Genomic DNA, 23,259 nt, shown 5'->3' on the forward strand with positions numbered 1-23,259 from the left:
AAAAGAGCGGCAAATTGAAAAAATATAGGCGCGAATGATTATCGTCCCATAGAAAATTTGAGTTTCGCGCCTTTTTCTACTGACAAACTTGTTCACGGAAGAAAGAATGAGCGCGCCGCGCTCTTGTTTGACCGGCTTTATTTTCGATTCGTAAGTATTTGTAGGCACCTGCCCAATTTTAAAACTACATTTATTATCTGTAGATAGGATTATGTTTTAGTTACAAAATGCTTTTTTAACAAAATAATGGAAATAAATGAATTATAGCCGGTCAAACACCTTTGTCTGTAGAAAATGGCGCGAATTTCAAATTTACTATTGGACTATTACCCTTCGCGCCTACATTTTTTAGATTTGCCGCGCTTTTTTCTACTGACGGAAATGCATTGACACCGACAGACTATACCTAGCCCAGAAAATTAAGGCATATCCAGACGAGTCAATTTTTCGCCGTTCGTTTCGGCGATCGAATCAGGCCGTGCGGACGCAAACGCCAATTTGGCTCGCCGAATTCAACCGCCGATTATGACCGATATTACCGATAAAATGGAGTGCGGACGCAAGAATACTAATTTGTGACGCCAGTATTTTCGTTTTGGGGCATTTTTTTAATTTAGAGGGCTCTAATATCACTATGAATCCAAAATTGGTGATTAAATTGGAAATTGACGCCAATTTAATTTCTGAATAAATCGGTCGATTTGATCACCACGTCTGGAATCCACTTTAATCAATGGACTCAATTCGTGGATAATAGTAATAATTACTTAATACCCCATTTATTATTGATTATTTTAGAAATTGATCTACCTTTTTTATTTTAATTTATGATTATGATAAAAAATCGATCCATATCGCAGCATCGCACTTTGGGTTTCCGAACGAAAAGTCTTTGACCTTTGGCCGAATGTCACTTTTGACATTTATATTTTCTCAAGCAAGAGCCGTATCACCACTGCGCTACTTGAGACAACTGAAAAGTGAAATAAAAAGCTATTCAAACCGATACCAGCTAAGTATTCGTACTCGCGATGGTTTCGCAGCAAATGGTATACGCGGCGGCGGTGCCCGTGGGCGTGGTTTTGGCTATTGGACTGATACGTAAATGGAGGTCCAGTAAATGGGGGAAGTGCTTAAGTAACACTTGTTTGAGGGGTAAAACGTTTCTAATTACGGGTGCGAACAGCGGGATAGGGTTCGAGACGGCCAAGGCGCTGGTGAGGCGGAAGGCTAGGGTGATCTTCGCGTGCAGGGACATCGCGAAGGCCAAGGAGGCGATCACGCAAATAAGGAAAGCGCAGCCGACCGGCGGCGAACTGGTAACGAACTTTTTTTTACAACGCTTACAATTTTTACTGGCTTTTTTATGTATTTTTTAGAGTGTGTACATGTAATTATGAATGTACGTATTTTATGAAAGAAAACTGTTCTCACAAGCTTAAAAAAGTTCAGTTCATGATTTGAAACCTGAGTTCAAAAGTCCACTTTAATGTGTTATGATCAAAGTATATTAGACACATTTGTGTTAGTTCAGATAAATGGAAAATATTATTTTGCTGATAAAATTGATAAGTGGAGGCTACGAGCGTAGTGCTATGAAAACGTTGGTAGTGAATGTTTAAGCTTTTGCAATTTTTAGGGTTCCGTACCCAAAGGGTAAAACGGGACCCTATTACTAAGACTTCGCTGTCCGTCCGTCCGTCCGTCCGTCCGTCCGTCCGTCTGTCACCAGGCTGTATCTCACGAACCGTGATAGCTGGACAGTTGAAATTTTCACAGATAATGTATTTCTGTTGCCGCTATAACAACAAATACTAAAAACAGAATAAAATAAAGATTTAAATGGGGCTCCCATACAACAAACGTGATTTTTGACCAAAGTTAAGCAACGTCGGGAGTGGTCAGTACTTGGATGGGTGACCGTTTTTTTTTTGCTTTTTATTTTGCTTTTTTTTTTATATGGTACGGAACCCTTCGTGCGCGAGTCCGACTCGCACTTGCCCGATTTTTAATATTCTATTCTATGAATGAAGAAAGCAACCAATATTGATTTATTTAGTCTCGTTTGTATTACAAAGGTATTTTTATACTCATTATGTTCTGACTAAGAAAAAACTAATTAGCACCAATTTTCTTAAACCAATATATAGGTATATATTAAAATAATACACAATTCTTTGTGGCAACTACGCCCAGTGGACGGAAACAGGCACTGGACGGTGAACTGACGCAATGACCCTACTACTCCGCAGCATACTTTATTTATTATTATCTCTACACAGATCCCCATGCAGTTGGATCTCACATCCTTTGAATCTATTGAGAACTTCGTAGAAGTAGTGAAAGCCGGCTTCTACAAGATTGACGTGTTGATCAACAACGCAGGGGTTGCGACTCCGTTGAACCTCGGTCTGAAGACTAAGGAGGGCTTCGAGATTAACATTGGTGTTAACCATGTTGGGCACTTCTATCTTACTAATCTGCTGTTGGATCATTTGAAACGGGCAGCTCCAAGCAGGTATGTTTGTTATTATTAACACATTCACTGCCAAGAACGCGTTATCTATGAAAAGGGACCTTATTGTTGATGTTGCATTGTATTATATTGAAGAATCGTTAATAATGGCATAAGCGATCGACAATAAGGTCCGTTTTCATAGATAACGCCACATACATGTGTTCATTTTGTACTGAAATGGGGCGCCAATTAATATGTGTTTATAGCGAGTTCATAAATTTAGCTACGAGCAATGCTATGTGTAAACAGGCCCCAAAGTGAAGGCCAGTCACACTAACCCATATTGACCTTACATTGTTTATGGTTAAATTTACGATTAGGAAAATGTCCATAATCCTCCATATTTCTTTATTGAAGCATTTCAGTTTTCTCATGAAAATAATAACATTAGTTTACTTGTTTCCATTATTATTTATACGGCTAAGAATATAAGTTTTATAATGTTTTTCATAGAAATCTCATACCACCATGCGATTTCTGCAGTGCAAGACTTTTACAATCTGAAAAAAGTACAGGGTCTGCTTACGGCAAGAAGTATATGCTAGTGTAAAATACTACAGTGTAATTTGCTAGTGTTCTACTCAATCTTTTTCCCAATTACGCCTATGGCAATGACATTATATTTCAGTAGTGCGCTTAAGCGATACTCTGGTGGAGTGTTTCAAATATTATTAGCAGATAATATATTATATAATATTTAATTTAACCGCAAATAAGAGCAGTTTTCAAGCCTTAATTATGTGGTGCATCCATAAAGATGTCGCTCTGTTGTTAAAAATTGTGACATTTTACCATGCAAGGCGAATAAACATAATCGAACTACATATATTATTTTTAACATTGTTGAAATTACTTTATCTCTTTTTGTGATGTGAAACATATTTTTATCAGTACAGTTATTGGAATTAACAGAAGCGTAATCTAGTTCTTATGTTAAACATTTTAAGGTCTAATTTTGTTAAATTCACCTACGTCCTAAGATGTCTATATTTACATTTTATTTCAGAATCGTGATCCTGTCGTCCACGCTACACGAGAAAGGGAATATCAACTTTAATGACTTGAACTTAAAGCAGGAATCTGAATTGGCTGTCCAGGTAAGCATATTGTAAACCTAATAGTTCGAACACGACGTATAATATACGATGAAGCAAAATACCCGTTTGCCCACCACGCCCCGCGCTATTTAATACCTTTAAACAAGCAATTCTTGTTTATTTATATATTTCGGGGATCTCGGAAACTGCTATAAAGATTTCGATGAAATTTGCTATATGGCGGTTTTCGGGGGCGATAAATCGATCTAGCTAGGTCTTATCTCTAGGAAAACGCGCATTTTAAAGTTTTTCTATGTTTTCCGAGCAAAACTCAGTCTCGCAGATATTATACAGTATATACTCAACCGCATCGCATACCTTCCCGCTTTACACCCACATACCTTTAAGGTACAGTAGGTTCAGAAAAAGAAATTTTAAAAAGTCGTAGCGCTTTTTTGGATGACAATACGGCTGACATAAATTTAATTAGCAATCTTGAGGCCTTTCTCAAGTGATTGTATCGATTCGAATTCTGAGTTTTTGACTTTCGCTCGTTATGATAAAATCACGAACATAGATCTAAAATGCAAAATTGTTACAAATATTAAGATAATTATGCACAAAAGCTAAAAATATGAATATTGCTTCTAAAAATATGCAATATCATGTTTGAGAGAACATATTGATTACTTTTTATTTTATTTAAACGTATAATACATTAAAATTAAAAAAAAAACATGATACTCGCGCTCTCGGACACGTTCATCTCTCACGCTTACGCTCAGTGACGGTGCGAGAAGAACACGAACTTACTGGGCCTTGATCCAGGGACTTCACGGTTATGAAACTTACAATACCTTACAAGTACCTTATATACCTTACAAGTACCTTATATACCTTACAAGTATCGTTTTCCCGACCTTACGTAATTAAGTGCGTTTTCCCTGTACGTTACTCTTCCAGGGCAAGCTGAAAGGCCGCCACAACCCTGGCTACTGCAACTCCAAGCTCATGAACGCGTACTTCGGCCGCGCCCTGGCTGACAAGCTCAAGGATTCAGGAGTTGACGTGCACACCGTGTGCCCAGGGTTCTGCTACACTAATCTGTTCAGGTGAAATATTCTTTCTCTTTGTCGTGATGGGGCCTTCCAGAAAAGTGTCAGCTTTATTTCTAACACTTCTGATAAAGCTAAGGCGACTAATATTTGACATGATAATGTTTGATTACATATATTAATAATAATAACATTTATTGATTAACCATCCAAATACAAAACCACCTGCATCTGTCACTGAACGACCTGACTTTAACATACATTATTTGATCATGTAATGTTTTCATGGCTCATCAATTTCAATGGCTTCTTAAGCCAGTTGAGGGTAGATTTTGTTTACACTTTTTTTTAATACCTAAAGATACAGACTATAGATATTACAAGCTTTTGAGAATTGGGCCCCAGGTTCCATACCATCGCTCTTGCATAAATATTTAAACTATATTTATTTATCTGCCTCCTATCGCTCTTGCATTGCATACTCGAGCGATAGAGAGGCAGATAAAGAAATTACGATTTTCGTTTTTCGCGGCAGAGACTCAGGTGAGATAAATTCGGGGATATTTAAAAGGAAACGATTCATTTTGTTGGGAAATTAATATAGTTAAATAACAATTTTATTCTCCATGTATTCTGCATTTAAAACGTATTATTTTAAAACTGCTTTCAATTTATCTACCTAATTCCACTTCCCCGGTTGTAGTATATGCATATGCAAGCTTAACAATTATGTATTTACTAATTAGTAATCACTATATTGCGCTGATAATGTAAAATGTCACAGTATCTAAGTTCAACTGATAAAAACAGACCTTTTTATCGCTAGTCTGAGTTACGTACACGTTAAGACTACTAAATTATAGTACAGATGTAGTTCATAATTATTTTCCATCGTATTTTCACGGAAACGTACGAACGTGTCTTGCTATTTCAGTCAGTCTAGGTCCAAAAACTACTGTTGACTGAAGTAGCATGACAAATATGTACGAACGTTTCCGAGAAAATACGATGGAAAACAAAGATGTGCTACATTTGTACTTGCTTGTTTCAATGATTTTGGATATGACAAATATCGGTAAAAAGTTTACATTTTTCTTTCTTATTTTATTTTATTTATTTAAGGATCACCAACGGATAATACATCTACACAATTACATAGGAACAAGGACATATAACATTAACAGATCCTTTGCCACTTATAGGTGACCACAGCTTACACGCGTACATATCTTGGCATATGTACTTATGTTTTCTAGATTTATTTATTTTTGTTTCAGAGATTCACTGAGATGGTATCACTACATTGTGATGGCGCCTATCGCTTTGCTGTTCATGAGATCATCTCAGCAGGCAAGTATTACGTATATGCTTACGTTTATTCAACCCTTATTAGTCGGATCCGCGCGCCACTCTGGTATGTGAACGAGATACCAATGCACATATATAGTATATAGCGATATTCCAGTCGCATACTGGAGTGGAGAGTTGGACTCGAATTGAACATCTTTCAGTTGAGTTCAACCCCAAATCGTAAAAATAACGTTTTTATTTTCATACAATGTATGAAAATAAAAACGTTATTTTTACGATTTTTACGTTTTTATTTTCATACAATGTATGAAAATAAAAACGTTATTTTTACGATTTGTAAAATCAACATACATCACAAAGTACATCACCTATAATATGTCATATAGGATGATGTACTTGCCTATAGCAAATGTCAATGTTTTCTATGAGATCCTTTTTTTATTATTTAAAAAGTATATGCGCGGTGCTTAATACTAATATTGCTCAAAAATCAAAATCAAAATATACTTTATTCATGTAGGCCTAGCAACAAGCTCTTATGAATCGTAATTAATCTTAATCTAATTATCAGAGCAATTTATTGATGTTAATATTATTCCATAATAAAATTGGATTATTATACATATCAAATTTAACACTAAGAATTTCACAAAAGGATCGTCAAACATAAAAAAATGCATAATAAATACTAGTCTAGAATTTCTAGAATAAAATCTAAATGTAAAAAAAAGCATAAGTAAGTAACAAAAGAAGTAGATTTACATCGGAATATCCATTTCCTCATCAATAATCAAATATACCTAATAAATAAATAATAATTTCGAATAACAATTAATCCCACGTTGTAATATCATTCATGTAGTCTTGTGTGGTATAATAAGCTTTAGAAATAAGTTTACGCTTTACATAATTCTTAAATTTATTAATAGATAATTCAGTAATATGGTTTGGAAGTTTATTATAAAATCTTACACAATTACCCATGAATGATTTTTTAATTTTATGGAGCCGAGTGAAGGGCACTGCGAGCTTATGTTTATTTCTAGTATTAATATTATGAATTTCACAATTTTTCCTAAAATTTACAATATTTTTATGTACATACAGAATATTCTCATAAATGTATTGACAGTGCACTGTCATTATGTCAATTTCCTTAAATTTAACTCTAAGTGAGTCTCTATGGTTCATTTTGTATATTGCTCGAATAGCCCTCTTCTGCAGAACAAAAATGGTATTTATCTCTGAAGCACCGTCCCACAGTAAAATACCATATGCCATAATGCTATGGAAGTAACTAAAATATACTAATCGAGCTGTTTTCACATCAGTTAACTGACGGATTTTGCTCACTGCAAAAGCTGCAGAGCTCAGTCTATTCGAAAGAGTAGCAATATGGGGACCCCACTGGAGTTATACCAAGAAAAACTGTACTATCAACTAAAACCAATTCCTCATCCTTCACAATGACACTTGTTTGCACATGCCTTACGTTACTACTAGTGACAAACTTAATACATTTAGTCTTTTTCTCATTTAACAATAAATTATTAACATTGAACCAATTTACTACTTTTGAAATGGCATTTGAAATGGGATGTAAGGGAGAACAAATATCACCTCAGTGCTCCCACCAACCTCACCTGCTCGTGGTGCATCCTGCCAGACAACAGACGAGGCTCTGGACCGACTGATGGCGGTATAACCATTTGTAAACAAGCGTAGCAAAATCCAACAGACCAGTGTCGGGCAGCAGTGACACTGGTGCGATATGTTACGCTCTGCGATCGCCAACCCGCCTGCCCAGCGTGGCGATTATGGGCAAAGCCTCCATGGAAGCACACCAAAGACCACGGCCCCCAGTTCCCGGTTGCCCTGTCGTCCGGGACCATGGCGGCGGTCTCGGTAACGGTAGGGTAGGGGGTGCGAAGAATCGCCGGGTGACGGAAGGCCGCCACAAACAACTGACCTTGGCGACGTACAACGGACGCACGCTACGGCTGGATGAGCACCTGGCACAACTCGAAGAAGAACTCGGAAGGATAAGGTGGCACATTCTGGGACTATGCGAAGTCCGAAGACAGGGGGAGGACACAGTAACCCTCGAATCGGGTCACCTTATGTACTTTCGAGAGGGAGACCAGCTATCCCAAGGTGGCGTAGGGTTCCTGGTAAACAAAGCCCTCTGTGACAACGTCGTAGAAATGTCGAGTGTGTCGAGCAGGGTTGCGTACCTCGTAATTAAGCTCAATGAGAGATACAGCCTCAAGGTGGTACAGGTTTACGCACCGACCTCGACACACACGGACGAAGAAGTGGAAGATATGTACGATGACATATCGAAGGCCCTACATCGCACCACCAAGGCCCACTTCAACGTTGTCATGGGTGATTTCAACGCTAAAGTGGGAGTACAGAATTGCAGCGAGTCGGTAGTAGGATCCCATGGTTTTGGTAGCCGGAATCATAGGGGGCAAATGCTTGTCAACTTCCTTGAGAGAGAGGGGCTTTTCTTGATGAATTCGTTCTTCAAGAAAAAGCCCCAAAGGAAGTGGACATGGCGGAGCCCCGATACTATGACAAAAAACGAGATCGACTTCATCATAACCGACAAAAAGCATATATTCAGAGACGTCTCAGTGATCAACAGGTTCAACACCGGTAGTGATCACCGACTTGTTAGAGGCTCCCTGAATATCAACTATAAGCTCGAACGTGTCCGTTTGATGAAGTCCAGGCTCCGACCTAGCCTGCTCCAAACCATGGTAGGATCTGAAGCATTCCAGTCGAACCTGGAGAACCGATTCGCTGCCGTGGAAACCACAAATGCCGTTGACATAAACCAGACCCTCAAGAATGTGGTTGGAATCCTCAGGGATGAAGGTACGAGATTTTGCGAAGTGCAGCGTAAAGCCGGGAGGTCGAAGCTTTCGGAGGAAACCCTCAGGCTCATGAAGGTACGACGGGAAGACCCACCTGCCACTTCGTCAGAGCGACGGGCTCTAAACAAGAGGATTGGCAAACTAGTACGACGTGACCTCCGGTGCGCCAATACACGCTTCATTGAGCAAGCGATTGAGCAGAATCGGGGGTCAAAAGTTTTTGTCCAGTCCCTTGGAAGAAGCCACCTGACGAAGCTGACCACAACTGGTGGGACTGTTGTATCGTCCCGGTCGGGGATTCTCTCTGAAATCGAATCCTTCTATGGCCAGCTATACGCTTCGCATGCATCTCAACCAGATCCCGAAAATGAGGATTCTAGAGCCACATTGATCCGCCACTTTACCGAAGACTTGCCAGAAATCAGCACTGACGAAATCGAGATGGCCCTCAGACAGCTAAAAAATGGAAGAGCCCCCGGCGAGGACGGCGTTACAACTGAGCTTCTGAAAGCGGGAGGCAAACCTGCACTGAAGGAGCTCCAGAACATCTTTAACGCCGTTCTCTTCGATGGGAGAACTCCAGAGGTGTGGAGTAGGAGTGTTGTCGTGCTGTTCTTCAAAAAGGGAAATAAGGCCCTATTGAAGAACTACCGACCCATTTCGCTCCTAAGCCACATCTACAAGCTGTTTTCGAGGGTCATCACGAACCGCCTAGCACGAAGACTCGACGAATTTCAGCCACCGGAGCAGGCCGGATTTCGAGGAGGATACGGCACCATAGACCACATCTTCACAGTGCGGCAGATTATACAGAAGACTGAAGAGTATAATCGGCCCCTGTGCTTAGCATTTGTGGACTATGAGAAAGCCTTTGACTCCATTGAAGTTTGGGCTGTTCTGGATTCCCTGCAGCGATGCCAAGTCGACTGGCGATATATCCAAGTGTTGAGATGTCTGTACAACGCAGCTACCATGGCCGTCCAAGTCCAAAACCAGCAGACTAAGGCTATCCCCATGCATCGTGGTGTGAGACAAGGGGATGTGATTTCCCCCAAATTGTTCACAAATGCATTGGAGGATATGTTTAAAACGCTCGACTGGAAGGAACATGGTATTAACATTAATGGCGAATACATCTCACACTTGCGATTTGCGGACGACATCGTCATCATGGCTGAGACGTTGCAGGATTTAGAGCATATGCTGACCGGTCTAGCTGATTCTTCTCAACGCATAGGTCTCCGGATGAATTTGGACAAAACGAAAGTTATGTTCAACGAACGTGTTGCTCCGGGACCTATTGCAGTACAAGGGGCTGTTCTCGAGGTTGTTCAGGAATACGTCTACCTCGGGCAAATACTGCAGTTAGGAAAGAACAACTTCGAGAAAGAGTCGAATAGAAGGATACAGCTGGGCTGGGCAGCATATGGGAAGCTGCGTCGAGTCTTCACGTCATCAATCCCACAAAGTCTGAAGACAAAAGTCTTCAATCAGTGCGTCCTACCCGTGATGACATACGGAGCCGAAACGTGGACACTCACGGTAGGACTGGTCCATAAATTCAAAGTCGCTCAGCGAGCTATGGAAAGGGCTATGCTCGGAGTCTCTCTGAGGGATCGTATTCGAAATGAAGTCATCCGTCAGAGAACTAAAGTCGTCGACATAGCCCACCGGATTAGCAAGCTGAAGTGGCAGTGGGCCGGTCATATTAGCCGTAGAACCGATAACCGTTGGGGTAGGCGAGTTCTGGAGTGGAGACCGCGCATCGGCAAACGTAGCGTAGGACGCCCTCAGACTAGATGGAGCGATGACCTTCGCAAGGCGGCTGGCAAGAGCTGGATCAGAGTTGGCGCAAATCGTGCTCAATGGCGTGCAATAGGAGAGGCCTATGTCCAGCAGTGGACGAGAGTAGGCTGTTGATGATGATTGATGATGATGATGATGAAATGGCATTGTTTACATCATTGTGACATTAATTGATTTAAACGCCTTTATTACATCTGAGGTACAAACATGTTCAAAATGAAGGTCTCCACAACACTCTGGAGCGTTATGTTTTAATAATGTAACAGCAGATGAGGGTGATGAATTTAAATCCTTAGTTGTGGATACTGGTACCTCGGTGAAATTTTTTTCAAATTCTGTAGCTACTTCTAAATTGGAATGTATAATTTTGTTATCAATATTTAGTTTAAGTTCTTTAATTGTGTGTTTCGAGCGACCAGTCTCCACATCAATCAATCTACCTACCTCAATTGTACCTACTCGTATGTTGATTTTGTAAACTATTTTTTTTAAATGGTATCTGTAAAAAAAACTATGTTTTAATGTTAATAAATACTCCAGTTATATGTAAGAAATCCGCAACGCAGGTTTCGACCGGTGGCTACAAATTCAAATCAGCAACATGCTTCGTCCCAAACATTAGGGGCACTTTTTAAATGTCTTTATAAAAGTCTTAGCAATGACGACACAAAGTCCAAGGTCCAATTTTATAATAATACATCGTTTACTCATGTAGTAATTAGGTAATTACTATACTTAGCATATCAAGGATGAGCGTAGAAACGCAAACGGATTGGCCAAGGCCAATCAAATTAGATTTATTCGATGAATGAATTCCCACCAAGCTGAAAATCGTTTTAAAACCATCATTTGGTCCTAAATGCGTGTAATCCGACTTTGTGCAATCTCAAGAGGTATTTTCGCCATATAATATCTGAATTTGCCGTATAAAGGTCTATTGCGTGGTGATAATAGTCACTTTTGCTAGTCACTTTAAAAAATATTTCTTATGCGTGTTTATAGGTAAACGTATATATGTAAATGCTAATCTAATTAAATTTAAAGTTGGTTTTTGTCGAGTTGGCAATGACTGTACCTCTACTATGATTTCTAATTAATTCACTCAATAGGAAACATTAGGCAAAGCTCTGCGTAGGTGGCACCTTTGTGGCACATACAGTAAACAAACCACATTGACACATCACACGTCCCGTCAATCACATATATGGCCTACCGCGAAACAAGAATATCGAAATTTCGTTATCTAATCTCTCTATCACTCTTGCATATTCGAGCGATAAAGAGGCAGATAGCTAAATTTCGATTTTCGCGTTTACCGGTAGGCCCTTGTTAACAAACCGCCTTGATGCATCAATGTCATATTTTATTGTCTGTGAAAACTTGTCAAAAAACAGTTTAAGGCACAGTATGTGTAAATTAGTCTATGAATTTACTGAGTCGGTAGTGCTGCACTCTGGCGGCAGAACATTGCAGTAATATCCCCTATTTAGGCACACTAATGCGAACAAAACAAATTTATTTCCAGGGTTCAGAGACGGTCGTATTCTGCGCAACCGACTACAGCATAGAGGGAAAAACCGGCAAGTTCTACCGCGACTGCGTCGAGTACACCTCCAAATACCCCTTCGACAAGGAGGTCGAGACCAAACTGTGGCAGGCCACCGAGGACATGGTCAAGGCCAGGAGGCCCTTGTGAGACCAAACACCCTCGCGGCCAAACACCCAACCAATCACGGAGTCGCACACACCCACCACTCAAACCGCCCAACGCCCGCAGGACTTAAACATTCGACCGCCGCCTCCCGTCAAACTTAAGCGTCAAGAGAAGCCTAAAGAGACCCGGAAGCCCGAGAGGCCTAAGCCGTGGCAGGAGAAGAAGACCGAGTCGCGGCAGCGGCAGGAGCGGAAGACTCAAGCCGGCCCGAGTCGGCCGAAACGGCAGGCGCCGGGGCAGTCCACGTCGAAGAAAAACTAAAGTAATGAGGTATACTCTCACGTGCGATTCCCACCGATAGGCTGGAGTCGGGCCGCGCAGGAGCGCATTTTCAACGTGCCTATACATTATGTATGGCAGAAGCGATGTGAAATGCGCGCCGACTCCGCCCGTTCGGTGGGAATCGTACATTATGTAATCCTATATTTAATTACACAAACGGGTCTACCGCGATATAATTTCATTGTTTTTACCTTTAATTCCGACGTTTCAGCTGAGTTGCACCAGCTGTGGTTACGGAAAGACTGACGTCCCAACAAATGTCAACAGAAAAGGAATTATAGGTAAAAACAATGAAATTATATCGCGGTAGACCCGTTTGTGTAATTAAATATGTGTACAAAACGCGAGAGTTTAAAGTGTTATATTATGTAATCCTTTCGAATAATAACATATAGACGGTCAAGCAAATCTTGTCAGTAGAAAAAGGCGCGAAATTCAAATTTTCTATGAACCGATATCCCTTCGCGCCTACATTTTTCAAATTTGCCGCCTTTTTCTACTGACAAGAGCTGCTTGACCAACTATAAATAATACGAAAAAATCTACGACGGAAGAATTGTGGTTGTTTTGACAAATTGTGAGGAATAATTTTGAAATATACCTATAATACTTATTGTTGATCGAACTGAAACATCGAGTTTAAAATCCAAAAACATAACCAAAGATATTTAGTAAAGATGTGTCTAAATGAATTACCAATTATTTATGATGTATTTATCCCAAAACACTTTTGTTATCATCTATTGGTATTATTTTTGGAGGTGACAGTCTCTTAAGTAGAAATGCTAAGCTGGAAGAATTTGGTATATCGATCCGCCATTTCTTATATCTATTGCACGCATTTAATTATATTCTCCTGCCCCGCTCACACAGTGAGCAGCGAGACAGCAATATAATTGCGCGCGTGCGACAGAGATGGAAAATAGCGGGTCAATGTATGACATTCCTCGTGCATAGCGTCCTTTTTTTTATTAATAATACCTTCTATAAGATTCCGTGTTGGTGTCATGGTGTAAACCCCTTAGTGAATCTGTTTAGTCATTAGGAAACATCTAGCACAATACCTATTGCATGTTTGTCCTTATAAATAGATGTTCGGTAGCATCAAATATTTAACATGAAAAATAGTTCGAGTATCTGCAGAAATCCTACCCTTAGGAATAATAAAATAGTCTTAATTTGAAAAAAAATAAACGATAAAGACGATTATCGATCAGGGCCTGTGAAATTATTCCACCTTGTATATTATTTTCATTAAGCTTATCTTGTGATGGATAAGTGAAAATCGAAATAGTTTGTATCATATTTGATACATGGGCTCATTTCTTATAGTACCACTTGGGTAACATTTCACAACGAATATTGCGTTAGGTAACTTTTAAGGTTCCGTCACACAGGCGCGTTTTCCGGGCGGGGCGTGAGCGTTTTATATGTAAAAGCGGCGCGCCCCGCTCACGCGTCGCCCGCAAAGCGCGCCTGTGTGACGGAGCCTTTAGCTAAATGATTTAATCATAATTTGTTTTTAAATGAACCATGCGTGTTCGTGCACTTGCAATTATCTTTAAAAAAATGAAATTAATGCAAAATGAAACAAAATTGACCTCGTAAGTTCCCGCGTACTTGTACAAGTACAAATCTCGTCGACTTTTGAACTCTTATAGAAATAAAAGACCCAAAAATTTAAAAAAAAAAGTGCTCCGGGCCTTACGAGGTTAAGCCATAATATGTGCCATTTTCAACCAAAAGGGTACTTATTGTCGGTTGTCAATAAGTCGTTATTTCCATATATGTAACTTCAATTTGAAATCAACCTTATTGACAACCGACAATAAGTACCTTTTGGTCGAAAACGTCACAATTTTTTAATAAATATATCTTAATATCTTTATATTTAGTGCCATTCTTCTTATTCCATTAGCTTAGTTAGTGGGAACATAACATCATCTGAGCATAATATAATATAATGCCATAATTACACAAATGTGTCCTTTCTGTTGTAACTTTAATATATAATGTTGATGGTAGCTGGTGTCAAATGTTACATTTTAAGGATATGTTGATGTTAGTTAAATAATTAGTATGTAAAATAGAAAATGAACTAATACGTACGATGTTGAATATTTTTTTGATAGACTTGAGCGCTGTACAGTCAGCGTCATATAGTAGGTAGCATCCAAAGTGTTCAAATAGTTCGGTACGCCATACAAATTATATGGTGTACCCAACTATTTGAACACTTTGGATGCTACCTACTATATGAGGCTGACTATACAGCGCCTTACAATGTGTAAAGAAGAGACTCTTTCCACATAGAGTTGCGTTGTCGCGAGAACGCAACTCAAGTCAGAGCAAGATTTAATTGGTGATTATTAAAACACTGATTTTGTTCGTTGACCCTTTTCTTGACAATTTAAGAAAAAAGCTTTGAATGTGCCTAATTAATCAAAAATAATTTGCGAAAAAAAAAAAACAATATAAGTTTATACGGGTAAGTGTAGCTGCGGTTTAAGTATGGCTACTTGTGTTTAGCGCAATAAGCCCTAATCAATGTGTAATGGCTCCTCTACACGATGGCCCAGCGCTGAACCAGCGAGTTGGCCATGGCCATGCGATGGTTGAGAGCACGCACTATGGAATGGGCCATGTGTAGACGCGTACGCACCATTACTCGCCCACTACATTTGGACGGACGAAAAACCGACACCGTAGCCATCGCATCGCCTTTCCAACGCGTCATTAGCCATCCGACACCGCTACCCTCGTACCCTCTCTACACGCTGGCCCATCTTGGTATTCTTAGTGGGCTAGTATGACGGCCCATCGTGTAGAGGAGCCTATGTGAAGCCCAGCCACACTTACCCGTATCGTATTGACCTTATCTTGTAAGTTGCCCAGGAAAGGATTAAAATACCAAAATTGTTAGAGTTCGACCAAGAAAAGTTTACAGAGATTTTGATAGCCCGCGCAGTGCAAGTGTTATTTTAATCGTCAAACGTCTATGAAATGATGACGTATAAATAATACTTGCATTGCGTGGGCTATCAAAATCGCTGCAGACTTTTCTTGGTCTAACTCTATATATTATAGGATAAGGAAAGCTGGGGTATACCATCGTGCTACGTATGGATACAATAGTAATAGATGTTGTTATAGTAGAATGTGTCGTTTTCATGATAAAAGGACTAGAGCAGCTAGCACTTTACATGTTTTTATAAATGGTATGTTTTCTGGAAACTAAGGCCTCTTATGCTGTGAACGACACAAGTACATGTTAGGGCCACTTGCACCTATCCAGGGTTAGCCACTAATCGGAGTTAATTGCTAAACCCAGGGTTAAATTGTCTGGTAACTCCGGGCAAAGAGAATAGATAGTATAGAGGGGTCCTGTCATAGTAAATTTTGTAGTCACAGTAAATTTACTGCCATCTATCGACACACGACTAAAACTCAAAATGAAAACGTATAAAATTATCAAAAAAAAAGGTATATATCGGGTGGAACAGAACGAAGGACTTTTACGCAAACGGGGAATTGTTTAGGCTACGTACTTTATTTTTCACTTATTAATCACGTTAATATTTCTAACCGTTTTAGAGATACAGTTTGTTAAACATTAGTGCATAAATCTGTATGTTACAACCCTAGCAAGTAGATCCTATTGTATGACATGACATGTGTCAATTTAAAATGTAAATATCTTTGTAGGGTTGTCACTGATATAAAAATATTTCATTTTAGTGATTTTGTTTTACGTGTTACTTCAGCTTTACGATTATAATAACTCGATTGTAGATCACTTAGATAACATTATCCTTTCAGCTCAGTCTCTAGAAATGCTCCACCTGTATATGGATAAATTATTTGATTATTTTATATCATTTTGATCCATGTTCATTCACTGATATCTATGTGTTAAAATTGTTAATTATGAAACGGTATCGTCACGCCATCTAGCCGAGCATAGGCTAAAGGTGTGTGCGCCATCTATTCGAGAATGACTTTTTCTTGATTTCCGAGGCACGTTTTTTCCTTAGACTTTATTCATCTTATACGAAGTTACATGTCTTTGCTCCGGGTATAACCGGTTAACCCCGAGTTAGTGGCTAACCCTGGATGGCGCAAATAGCGCTTAGATACCTAAATGTTAATTATAGAATGAGATCAAATGAAATGAATGTAACTAATGTCTCGATCCCATCGGTGCGAGCCGAAGGAATTATTGTAAGCCTAGTTATTTATTAAACAAGTTTGGGTCTAACATGGCGTTTTATTGCAGAAACCAGAACAGGAATTGTCACATTTTGCAAGAAGCAATGAAGTTGAATCACTAATCATACTAGGTATACATACTCGAACCGTGATATTGTGTATGTAATGTATCGAGGTGTGAACGTGTGTTCACTTTGAGTTGGCCGTTGCATAATAACGTCACAGCTATTGTCGAGTGTAAGCGGGGGGCTCGTGGCTCGTCTCGCGGCTCGGCTCGCGTGGAGGAGCGGTTTTTGGGCACGAGTCAAAAAGGGCCTCGCGCGGGACGAGAGCTTACGTTTACACTCGCATTCGGTTTGTAATGATTACAAACCTTATACCGTGCCGTTAGTGTTTAAAATAGATTAGCTCGACGAGCTTACGAGACACGAGACGAGCCACGAGGGGAGAGTGTAACCATTAGCTCGTCGTGCTTACGCGCTCGAGACGAGCCACGTGATGCGCCGCGAGCCGAGCCACGAATGTAAATCGCCTATCACAGTACTGATCGGGGCTGGGTTGCGGCGTGGTGCGGCGAGGGAGATAATGGCCAACTTGAACCGAACGCCTAGTACACTGACAGTCACAGAGAACAAAAATCAAACACATCATCATTGCCATTGCATTTATTGACTTGGATAACAGATTGTACGAGTAGAATCTTCCTTAGAAATTGCTTATTTACATGAGATTTCTACGGTTCGGATATATTCCAACCGCTTAAGACAGCGATACACTAGGTACTCCGACCTTAACCATTCGTATGCCTTGTCCCGTATCGGTACGTACCACACAATTTGGACTGTAATATACAATTTCAAGGTTATTAATTCAGTAGCAAATTTTTGGCCAAGGCATACGAAAGATTAAGCCCTATACACTAGGCAACAAATGTATAGCGACATGTGTCGGCGACAAATAGAGCGATTTCGCTTAACATCTGGCGACATCGCACGACTTATGATCATGACACTGGCGATATTGTGTGTCGCGCTGTTGCAAAACATGTCGAGCGAAGTCCAGCAACGTTGCGTCACTTTACCCGACGTCACTGGCGGCACGGGCGCGGGACATTTGTGCCCAGTGTATCCCTGGCTTTAGCATAACTTGCGTTGTCGCGCGCGACTCCATATTTGAATCACTTTAGACGTATGGAGTCCCTAGCGACAACTACAAAACGGTAACTACAAAAGATAATACACGAAGGTGATTTAATCGGCTGGTACAGTCGAGGACATAAATATGTATACATTTTTTCACCTTATTTCAATGGGTTAAGGTGAAGAAATGTATACATATTTATGTCCTCGACTGTACAGGCAGCAGCAATAGTTGGTAAGCGGGGTGTTCAAAATGATGTTGACACGCGGCTTTATTGTTAAGAGGATAAGAGCGCGACAAGGTAATTTTGAACACCTCGCCCGCTTAGCAACTTCTGCTGCTGACTGTACAGTATTCGTATAAGAATGAACCCAAATACTTCACAATGTCGGGTAATTTCGAAAACCACCCATAACCATTTTCGGAATAACCTGAATACACATTATAGGGGCTTGCGAGAAACCCAAAGGATTTGATGGTGAATCTGATCATGTTTAGAGCTTATAATGTCATAAATATCCAAATAAAAATCATTCAGAACATTGATAAAATCACTCACTTATCCGGGTTTGACCGCTCACGCCTGCAAATGCTCCTTTTGAAGCAAATCCATAGGGTTCATTTCGAGATTACATTGATTATCCATATACATATAATATGTATTAATAATTAGCGACTCTGTAAATGCCATACGAATAAATAAATAAATGTATTAATATACAATAGGTACATCTATTCTATTCTATACAAGCCATATGAGTATAATACATTGATAAGCTCTTTTGCCATATTAAATATGGAAAATAAAATTATAAAAAGCCCTCAATACCATCATCACATTGTCTGAAAAGTAAATTAGGTACTATAGTATAGGTATATATTTATAATATCATAAGTATTTATCAACCAGATCTACGTTAAAAGACAGTAAAGTTATTTTATTTTTACATTGGGGTAAGTTCGAAACCTTGATAATTTTGAATTGTAAATTTCTAATAAACTGGAAACACTTTTTACTGTAGTAACAGGGCTATAACCGCGAAAATCGAAGGTCGCAAATTGCGGGCATTTTTCTCTGTCACTCTAATTACGCCTTCATTGGAGTAAAAGAGAAAGATCCCCGCAATTTGCGAATTTCGGTTTTCGCGGTAGCCCCTCAGTAAGCAAGAAACCTTGGTATAGTCCGACAAGAAATCGTAGAAAATTATTAAGGGCGCCACTTCCTACGTAACGTGACTTATACACGGCAACAATTTAGTACCTACGGATTTTTTTTAGTTCCATTTATTTAATTTCTACTATTTTATGTCGCACTATAAGCATTGCAATACCTTTAGTGTTGCCAAAACATGATATTGAGTGTTTGTGGTTTAGAAGATATTAGCGATTACCCAAATTAACGCAATTTCTAACTTACCCCAATGCACCTTCTGTAACTATCTATTACATTACGAATAGACACGGTTTATTAAGTACATTTAAAAATGTTTTAACCAACTTCCAATAAGAGGAGTCTCAATAAAAACATTAAGCCAGGGCTACACTAGAGGACAAATATCCCGCGACACCTGTCGCTAGCGACGTCGGGTGAGGTGCAGAAATATTACCGGACTTCGCTCGACATGTTTGCCAACCAGCGCCGCCAGCGCGCAACACGTCGCTAGTGTGTTACGAAGTCGCGCGGATTTCGCTTGATTTGTCGTTGTCATAAGTGGCTGGACATTTGTCCCTGGCTTTATTTTACTTAGACCGCCATCATTTACAGATGTAATGCATAATTGTTTTCTATCGTATTTTCACGGAAACGTACGAAAGTGTCTTGCTTTTTCAGTCATTCTAAGTACATAAAGTACTGAGGTTTACTGAAGTAGCATGAGAAATACGAACGTTTCCGAGAAAATACGATGGAAAACAATTATGCACTAGATCTGTATTACAGTATGTGCAGCTTGCATTGCAAGTAATATTTCTGCTCTTAGTAACTATGACAAATACAATGGAATGTTTATTTTGGTACAATTCTTAGATTTTATGTTAAGAAAATCACTAGTGTTCCACGAATCGACACTATTAACCCTAATCTAATCTCTTGGTGCAGTAAAACGATGAAAAAAATCATAACCTAATCAACAATTTAAGCGCGTTCACAACCGAAATACACAATAAGTTCGCAAAAAAAAACTGTAAAACTGTAAAAATTTCGCCGCGTATAACGGGTATAAAACGTTTTATTTTTAGGTATTTATGTCAAGATAAAAAATGTTTTAACTAAGCTTATAATTTTCTTAGTTCCAAATAATCGAAAGGGTTTACGTAGCCTCACTAATTATTTATTTCATTTCTGAGATTTTTTTTATAATTTAATAGGGCTACAAATATAATGACCACCAAAAAATACTTTGGTACCCTAAATAAAAAAATCATGCTTACCAAAAAAAATTACTGAACACCAAAAAAATAAGGCCCAAAATTGCAAAAGTACCACCGTTTTAATTACGACTGCACTTCAAATTGTATTCGAATACCAAATATATTGAATGATCACCAAAAATCATTAATGATCACCAAATCTTGAAGACCAAATTAATGCGATATTTTCACCTAAATAAACCACTATGATTACCAAAAAATTTATACATATCACCAAATAAAGTAAAATGATGCCAAAATTACTAGCCCCTCCCGCTCAACCCCCCGTACCCCGCACCGCATACCTACCTAACCTAGGTTTGAACTCCTATCAGTTAAGTGGGCTAGGTTAGCACTGCGACCCTTACAGAAACGAAATACTACTAGAAAAGTGGGTTAGGTTAGGTTTGAACTGCGACCCTTACAGAAACGAAATACTACTAGAAAAGTGGGTTAGGTTAGGTTTGAACTGCGACCCTTACAGAAAAGAAATGCTCCTAGAAAAGTGGGTTAGGTTAGGTTTGAACTGCGACCCTTACAGAAAAGAAATGCTACTAGAAAAGTAGGTTAGGTTAGGTTTGAACTGCGACCCTTACAGAAAAGAAATGCTACTAGAAAAGTGGGTTAGGTTAGGTTTGAACTGCGACCCATACAGAAACGAAATTCTACTAGAAAAGTGGGTTAGGTTAGGTTAGAAAAAGGTGACGAAGTGGATTAATTAATTTAATAGGATAACGATATATTAAATATTTGCACATTTTTAATTAAAATGTGGTTAAAATTTTGATGGTCATTAGGTACTATTTTTGGGTTTACAATTATTATTTTGGAGTCATTTGCTTTAATAGGATAGCAAGATTTAAGAATTTGGTTATAATTTTACATTAAAATGGAGTTCTAATTTTGGTGGTCATTTACTATTTTTGGGTTTACAATGATTATTTTGGTGTCATTTTATTTAATAGGATAGCAAGATGTAAAAATTTGGTTATCATTTCACATTAAAATGGTGTTTTAAATTTGGTAATCATTTACAGTTTTTGGGTTAATAATGATTAGTTTGGTGTCATTTCCTTTAATAGGATAGTAAAATGTAATAAAATTGGTAATCATTTCACATTAAAATGGTGTTATAATTTTGGTGATCATTCATTATTTTAGGGTGGTAAAGTAGATTTTTTTGGTATTAAATTTTACTAAATCTGGTGATCAGTTAAATAGCAGCCATTTAATAGTAGGTACACTGAATTTAGTAACTGGAGACGCCTTGGCTATCATTTTCTGTACAAAACAGTTTGCCGATTTTAGCGGGGGAGGGGCACGTCAAATGTATGGCAATTTTTTGGCATGATTTGTACGTAACGCACAAATAGCCATGTCAGATAAACGTCAGTCCATACGAAAGTTTGCACAAGTGTGCAAGATTTTCGACAGAGGGGTAAGCTCTTAAAGGCGACTCAGTTTATTAAATGCTCTAAGATTCACACTTATGAAAGTATGAAATTTTGCTAGTAGACAAGCAAGACGCAAGTAGCTTAAGTATTATATTTGTTCCGCAATGATATGTTAAACCGTGATATACAGCTTGTACGTTTTTAGGCTAGCTAGACCCTGTTATAAAACGGTATTATTATATAATATATACTCTGTCGAGCCATTTCCGTCAGTAGAAAAGAGCGGCAAATTTAAAAAATGTAGGGCCGAAGGGTTATCGTCTCAGAGAAAATTTGAATTTCGCGCCTTTTTCCTGACAAACTTGTTTGACCAGCTATAGACATGCAATGCTTATAATTTAAATTACATTTAAGCGATAGTTTTGGTCTTATAAATATTGGGGTTTATATTTTAAGTAGGATTGCTAATAGTAATAAGTAGATCAATGAATTTTGTTGAAATAATATTAACCGTATTGTAGACGTTTACAGAGTCTTAAGAAAAAATTAAGACTTTTAAACGGGTTTTTAGTTTAAAAAAAATACCAGGCCTCCTAATTTTTAAGAATGTTACATATTAATAACTTTAATAAAGCTAATATACGGTAAACATTGGTAATAGACCACTACAGACATGTAAACATGTATTTACATATTTTAATGTAAAATTTCGTTTTCCCTGTTCCTTAATGTACCTACCTTACAGTACTTCCATTACTTAAATGAAACAAATGGAATTACGTATGTATATAGAAATAAATAGAGTTAACACTGTGACCAATATCAAAACATCCATTAAGATATTGATTCATCAATTAGACAAAATTATATACTCACAGCCACATTTAGAGGGACGCAAAAACAAAAGGTTTAATTACTGGATTACAGCACCTAAATTTCAAAATTAGTTATTCATCTTTTTTTTGCGTTCCTCTAAATTTATCCAGGAGTGTACATTAATAGCAAAGAGGATATGAAATAGCTAGAGACATTGTCAAAGTAAATTATGTAGTCAGTACATTTAGTGCCATCTTTCGACACAAATGATTAACACTTTTAGAACGCCATTCGACTTTGATTATTTTTTCACTGATATGTGTTAAATGTCAAAAAGTATCGCCATCTACTCGACAGTAGGCCAGAGGTATGGCGTCATCGCTCGAAAAAATGGCACCATACCTTTGGCCTACTACTGTCGAGTAGATGGCGTTATTATTAATATTTAACAAATTACACATTTCAAATGAATAAGGATCAAATTCAAATGGCGTTCAACAGTATTAATCTTCTGTCGAAAGATGGCAGTAAATTTACTGTGGCTGCATAATTTACTTTGACAATCCGACTCTATTTAAAATTCTCTTTGCTGTAGACAAATAATTAGTGTTCATGAACAAAAGAAAAACACATGATAACAAACACCCGCAAGTACATGTGTTTTTATCAGTATCAGTTGTATTGTA

At 38.6% G+C, this 23,259-nt stretch overlaps 1 protein-coding gene across 1 annotated transcript; it reads left to right on the top strand.

The window, feature by feature from the left end:
- The first annotated feature begins 947 nt into the window (after positions 1 to 947).
- On the top strand, positions 948 to 14,002 carry LOC134804498 (retinol dehydrogenase 14-like). Its single transcript, XM_063777546.1, has 6 exons — positions 948 to 1,319; positions 2,283 to 2,518; positions 3,525 to 3,615; positions 4,519 to 4,667; positions 5,888 to 5,960; positions 12,135 to 14,002. Exons 1-6 carry the CDS (start codon positions 1,032 to 1,034, stop codon positions 12,303 to 12,305), a joined length of 1,008 nt encoding a protein of 335 aa, XP_063633616.1. The 5' UTR covers positions 948 to 1,031; the 3' UTR covers positions 12,306 to 14,002.
- Positions 14,003 to 23,259: the final 9,257 nt, after the last annotated feature.

This window comes from Cydia splendana, chromosome Z (genome assembly GCF_910591565.1).
Source record: "Cydia splendana chromosome Z, ilCydSple1.2, whole genome shotgun sequence".
NCBI classification, from domain to species: domain Eukaryota; kingdom Metazoa; phylum Arthropoda; class Insecta; order Lepidoptera; family Tortricidae; genus Cydia; species Cydia splendana.